This window comes from Salvia miltiorrhiza, chromosome 5 (genome assembly GCF_028751815.1).
Source record: "Salvia miltiorrhiza cultivar Shanhuang (shh) chromosome 5, IMPLAD_Smil_shh, whole genome shotgun sequence".
Taxonomy (NCBI): domain Eukaryota; kingdom Viridiplantae; phylum Streptophyta; class Magnoliopsida; order Lamiales; family Lamiaceae; genus Salvia; species Salvia miltiorrhiza.
In genome coordinates this window covers 25,394,693-25,401,164 of record NC_080391.1, presented here as the reverse complement: position 1 = coordinate 25,401,164, position 6,472 = coordinate 25,394,693, and the positions used below count along the sequence as shown (strand labels likewise).

At 43.4% G+C, this 6,472-nt stretch overlaps 2 protein-coding genes across 2 annotated transcripts; both read left to right on the top strand.

Moving 5' to 3' along the window:
• Positions 1–418: 418 nt before the first annotated feature.
• Positions 419–1,561, top strand: LOC131025710 (uncharacterized). The gene has a single exon (XM_057955502.1). The coding sequence runs from the start codon at positions 419–421 to the stop codon at positions 1,559–1,561; it is 1,143 nt and encodes a 380-aa protein (XP_057811485.1).
• Positions 1,562–1,844: 283 nt separating this feature from the next.
• LOC131025709 (uncharacterized) lies at positions 1,845–2,452 on the top strand. Its single transcript, XM_057955501.1, has 2 exons — positions 1,845–1,927; positions 2,059–2,452. Exons 1-2 carry the CDS (start codon positions 1,845–1,847, stop codon positions 2,450–2,452), a joined length of 477 nt encoding a protein of 158 aa, XP_057811484.1.
• Positions 2,453–6,472: the final 4,020 nt, after the last annotated feature.

Here is a 6,472-nt window from a genome sequence, read left to right as displayed (position 1 = left end):
ATGTTGATTAATGATGAGACGAGTGTTCTTGAAAATCTATTGATATATATATTTCACCAATTTTACATAAATGCAATTCTTGAATAAACAAAATCTACTCGGTTGTGAACAATTGATTTCATATTGACTCAGACAATAGTAATTTACTGCCTATATTCATCTATATTTTATAATATTGTTCAATATTATTGCACCTATTGAACATAAATTTTTTTTCTCAGAGAGAGTAACACGAATTTAAAAAAAAAAAATCGTTGAATGTATCGAAGGTTAAGAAAAAGTTGATTGTTTATGAACATACATTATATGATTTTTCTCTCCTTCTGTTGAGAGCCTTGCTTCTACTCCTTCGTTGAGTACCTTTGATCTTTTTGCCCCTTCTTCCGAGTTTTTTCTATGTCCTTCCATGGAAAAAGAAATGGCTGGTTTGCATCTCTCCACTGAAGAAGATGAGATAATGTTTGATGACGCACTCACGGAGGACTCCAATGTCTCTGTCGAATTATGCTTGGTGGGACGTTTTCTTACGGAGCAACCCATTATTTTCAATCTGATGAGAAGTCGTCTGGCGAGTGTATGGCGACCGGGAAAAGGTGTTTTCATGAAAGATATAGGCCAAGGAAGATTCATTTTCCAATTTTTCCATGAGATTGATTTGCAGCGGGTATACGATGGCGGCCCATGGGCTTTCGGAAATTTTCCGTTGATTCTCCATCGTCTCGAATGGGGGGAATTCCCTCTCAGTGTCCCTCTAGATGTTCTGCCGTTTTGGGTACAAATTCATGACCTCCCGGCAGGATATCTCTCCGAGGGTGTGGGGAAACTTCTTGAAAATTTTATTGGTAAGTTCATGGAATACGATAGCTCTAATTTTTCTGGGGTTTGGCGTCAATATACGCGCATTAGAGTGGGGGTCTGTGTGACGGAGCCCATCAAAAGATTCAAGCGAATAAAGAAAAAAGATGGATCGTCCTTTGTGGTCAATTTCAAATATGAAAGGTTGAATGTTTTTTGCTTCCTCTGTGGCCGGCTTGGACATTCTGAGAGTTTCTGTAAACTCATGTTCAACTCAGCTACAAAGGATACTGTAAGGGAGTGGGGAATGTGGCTGAAAGCGGCAGATCGACGAGCTGTTTCTCTCGCTGGGGATAAGTGGCTCCGATCAGACAAGGAGGAAGGAAACCCTATCCATGAAGGGGTGGCGGCTAGGGTTGTTCAAGAGCCGTTACAGACTGCCCCTAAAAGGAAAGAGCAAGAGAATCTGATGATATCATTGATATTCAATGAGAATTTGAACTCTGGAAATAAAATCCCTATAATCCAGCAATGGCAAGCGTTACAAGATATTAGCCATGCATATCATGGGCAAGATTCTACGATGATTGATGAATCATCCCTGGCCTACGTGGAAGAGAGAAAGCACAGATGTGGCGCCACGTCTGCAGATTGCAATATTCCCACCTCATCAGAGAGCCTTCCTGCAGGTGTTACCGAGGATATCTCCGATGACCAAATTATCTTAGTGGCAGGCTCCGGCTACGGAGTTGGCCGGGTCCAATGAATTCGTTAAGTTGGAATTGCAGGGGGCTGGGCCAACCCCTTGCGATTCCTACGCTTCTTGAACTTGTTAGAGTTCATAGGCCGAATTTTAGTTTCTTGTGTGAAACATTCTCGCAAAAAGCAGCGCATTGAAGAGATTCCTGTTAGACTTAATTTTGAAGGTTGTCTCACGGTTGATTGTGTGGGACGAAGTGGAGGTTTATGTATGCTTTGGAAGGTCTCTTCCATTTGCAGGATCATCGGTTACTCGAGAAATCACATCGATTTGCAGGTGACTGACCCTAATGGCGATTGGAGACTCACAGGTTTCTATGGCTATCCGGAAAGAAACCGCAGGCGGGAGTCTTGGAACCTCTTACGTCGCTTGGTTGGTCTCAACCCTCTTTCTTGGGTTGTTATGGGAGATTTCAACGACCTTCTCGACCCGGGAGAGAAAAGGGGTCGTGTGGCTCATCCAAATTAGCTTTTTTCGGGTTTCCGATCGGTTGTCTTGGATAGCGGCATATCGGATATTCCTCTTTCCGGTTATCAGTTCACCTGGTCTAGAGGTATGGGAACTGCTCATTTTGTTGAAGAGCGTCTTGCTAGGGCCATGGCGAACAATGATTGGAAAGCTCTCTTCCCCGAGACAACTCTCATTCCACTCACGGTAACCATGTCCGATCATATGCCTATCCTACTTAAGTGCAAAAATGTGGCTTTGGCCTCCGTCACTCGTCGATTTCGATTCGAAAATAAATGGTGCCTTGAATCGGATTTACAGAATGTTGTTAAAAATTGCTGGACTAATCTTCAAGGCATTAGTGTGACAAATCGGCTCATGGCAGTGTCGGAGTCTCTTACTGTTTGGTCATCTCATCTCCGAAGTCAAGAAAGGCGGACTAAAGCCTAGCTGCAGCATTGTATCTCGTCTCTACGAGGTCGTCGAGATCCGGCTTCCATCTCACAGTTGACTAAGGCACGGGCGGAGCTCTCCACTATGTTACTCCAAGAGGAAGCTCATTGGAAATAAAGAGCAAAACAGCATTAGCTCAAGGATGGGGACTCTAATACAAAGTTTTTCCATGCCATGGCCTCGTCTCGTCGTAAGATCAACACTATCTCTAAGCTTCAAAGGGAGGACAGGAGCTGGACTAGGGGAGAGCGTGAGGTGAGAATTGTAGCCAGAAGTTATTTTGAATCTCTTTTTGATACTTCGACTGCCACCATTAACTATCATCAGGTACTAAATCGGCTACATCCCTGTGTTGATGGGAATATGAATGTGCTGCTCACGCGACCCTATCAGGCCGAGGAGTTCAAAGCCGCTATCTCCCAGATGCACCCCGACAAGGCTCCGGGTCCGGATGGCTTCAATCCGAAGTTTTATCAAAAGTTTTGGGTCGTGATTGGCAATGATATCGTGGCGAGCTGCTATTCTTGGCTCAAAAATGAGAGTTTTCCCCCAGGTCTCAACCACACTTTGATATCACTGATTCCCAAGGTTGATTCGCCAAATACCATGAAGGATCTTCGCCCGATCGCGCTATGTAATGTCTTATACAAGCTCATGTCAAAGGTGCTATGTAATAGATTAAAAGTTGTTCTGCCGGGGCTTGTTGACAGAGCACAGTTCGCCTTCGTGGAGGGTCGGCTTATACAAGATAACATCCTCATTGCCTTTGAGGCCATCCATACTATGAAGCGTAAGATCAAGGGTAAATTTGGCAGCGTTGCTATGAAGATTGACATAAGCAAAGCTTATGATCGCGTGGATTGGAATTATCTCGACGCCATCCTAAGTCGACTTGGTTTTGGTGAGAAGTGGAGATCGTGGATGAGACTTTGTGTTTGCTCAGTCACTTATGACGTCTTAGTTAATGGCTCGGCTGTAAAGCCTATCACGCCGGGCAGAGGGCTGCGCCAAGGAGACCCACTCTCCCCTTATCTCTACATCTTTTGTGCCGAAGGCCTCTCGGCCATGATAAGACACGAAACGGATTGTGGCAACTTGCATGGCATTCAACTCGGTCGTGGAGGCCCGTCTATCTCGCATTTGATGTTTGCAGACGATTGTCTCTTTTTCTGCCGAGCTACTCAGAGGGAATGCGCAAACCTCAAGCGTGTGCTGAGTGCTTATGAGATGGCGTCGGGTCAAGCCATTAATTTTCAGAAATCTGGTGTCTTCTTCAGCTCAAATACTACTGCAGCGGTTCACGTGGAGGTCTCTACCGAGCTCGGTGTCTTCACACCTTTGAATACTGGAAGATATCTTGGTCTTCCTTCTCTTGTGGGCAGGAAAAAGAAGGAGATTTTCAGATATCTCCGTGATCGTATGTGGAGCAAGATTCAGGGATGGCAAGACAAAAAGCTCTCAAAAGCTGGGAAGGAAATTTTGATTAAAGGCGTAGCACATGCTATACCTTCTTATTGTATGTCTATCTTCTCTTTACCTACAAGTTTGACGGATGAAATAGAGCGTCTTATGAATAGTTTCTGGTGGAGTAACAAAGGAGGTTCGGGAAGAGGCATTAACCAGATGAAATGAGATCGATTGTGTGTCGATAAGAAGTTGGGCGGTCTGGGTTTTAGAAGTTTACAGCTCCTAAATCTAGCTTTGTTGGGTAAGATGGGTTGGCGCTTGATTGAGGACACTGAGGCGCTTGTTTGTCGGGTTCTTAAGGCGAAGTATTTTCCTCATGGCGACTTTCTCACGGCCGCTGTTGTCCACAGCCCGAGTTTCACTTGGCGGAGTATTTGTTCCGCTCAAGATTTGGTGAGAAGGGGAATACGATGGAGAATTGGAGATGGGCAGCCTGTCAAGATTTATGAGGATCCTTGGCTGCGAAGTGATGAGCGCTTCCATGTGTCTACTACTTGCCTCCCGAATTGGACTGGGTTCCATGTCAAAGATCTCATGGTCCTAGGTGAAAGTTGCTGCAATGTTGATCTTGTAAAAGTTTTGATGGGGGAGAATGATGCAAGACACATTCTTAGTATACCTCTTCCTCCAGTGGCTCGGCTGGATAAAAAGATTTGGCATTTTGAGGACAAGGGCCGATATACGGTGAAATCGGCTTATAAATTGGCGAGCTCCCTAACTCTTGATCCGACGTACCATGTTGAAGGCCTCTGGGACAGTCTCTGGAAGATTAAAGTTCCGAAAAAAGTTCGAAACTTTCTTTGGCGTGCCGCTCGTAACAACCTACCTTCGAAAGAACAACTTTTATCTAGAGGTGTTTCCGTTGGAGGGGAGTGCGAGACTTGCAAGGCGGGGTTTAAAAACCTTTGGCATACGTTTTTCTGCTGTCCATTCGCAGAAGAGGTTTGGAGGTGTAGCGGCCTTCAAGCTTTCATTACCAATATCAGGGGTCAGAGTGAGTCTTTCTCAGCTGCCTTGTTCTTTATTCTTGGCAGCCAGAATGCTGATTTGAAAGCAAGAGTATGCATGCTGTTATGGCAGATATGGAAGGACCGAAATGGCGTCATCTGGAAAGGTGTGTTCCCAGTCCCGACTCGCTCAATCACAATGGCTGCTGAGAATCGGATTGACTGGATTTTGGCTCGTCAAAAGCTAGCATCTCAGCAACCTAACTCTGCCGCTGCCCCTTTGTGCGTGGGTTGGCACCCTCTCCAGCCGGGCTATGTCAAGTGCAATATGGATGTTGCTTTTTTGATGAGGTAAATGCAATGGGAGTAGGCTTGATTCTTCGTGACCACGAGGGTCGCTTCATTGCGGGGAAAACTTTGAAGTTTCAAGGGCTATACAAGGTCGATGAAGGTGAGCTCATGGGGATAAAAGAGGAACTTTCGTGGCTCAATGAATTAAATTACTCTAGTGGAAGGGTGGAGTCCGATTCCAAGCGTGCTTGCGAGGCGATTAGTTCGGGTGAAAGAAATATTTCGGAGTTGGGCATCCTTGCTGCTTTTTGCCGCGAAGAGCTGTCATCGTTTCTGGATCTCCAAATCTGCCATGTTAGGAGAGAACGCAATGTCATTGCGCATTGTCTAGCTAAAGTCGTGAGAGATTTTCTTACACACCATGTTTGGAGTGAATCCCCTCCTTTTGTGGAGGGTCACCTCCATTTACCATGCTCTTGTGTTCAATAAAATCTTCTCTCGTTCTATCAAAAAAAAAAAAAAAAATAGCACCTATTGAACCGTGAATTAAAAACTTGCGATAAACAACAAACTTCAACACAACACATGCACATAAAAACACGTTCACTATAAAATTGATAAAACTAAAAAATCGTTGGCACCTGTATGCTCCATGAAAATCGTATTATAAAGTATTCTAGTTCAACGTCAAAAACATATATGAAGAACACAACAAAGAAAAATATGACAACTTGCATGTTAATAATGCAAAGGATGATGAAGGATATATATATGCAATCAAATCGTGAGCAAAAATATAAAAAGTATAAGACAAAGGGAAAAAAAATCGAGAATAATAAATATTAGCATAAAACTAAAAGTTATAAGGATGCACTCCAGTGAGACCCTTATTTTTCGTGAGACACTAAGTACAATGAATAAGACATATATACTGATGAACAAGGCAGTATATACTGATGAATAACGAAATTTAAAAAATTGGTAATGAATAAGACATATATACTGATGAATAATGAAATATATACTGATGAACAAGGCAGTATATACTGATAAACAAGGCACTATATACTGATGAATAACGAAATTTAAAATATTTCGCTCCATCCATGATTCGAACTTTGAGAAAAAAAATTCGCCCTCTAGATAAAATATCGGCCATAGGATTGATAAAATAAACACACGAGATCGTATCTAAGATCTTGCTTGAAATAAGAGGTCTAATTGCAGTGTATATATATAGGGGAGCGCCAGTGAGAACCCCTATTTTTCGTGAGACACTGAGCACAATGAATAAGACATATATACTGCTGAA

Bases quoted from the DNA above. Each gene is read 5' to 3' on its own strand.
- LOC131025710 (XM_057955502.1), top strand. From the start codon at position 419: ATGGCTGGTTTGCATCTCTCCACTGAAGAAGATGAGATAATGTTTGAT.
- LOC131025709 (XM_057955501.1), top strand. From the start codon at position 1,845: ATGGCGATTGGAGACTCACAGGTTTCTATGGCTATCCGGAAAGAAACC. The intron at 1,928-2,058 runs GTTGGTCTCAAC...TGTCTTGGATAG, and splicing joins GGAACCTCTTACGTCGCTTG to CGGCATATCGGATATTCCTC.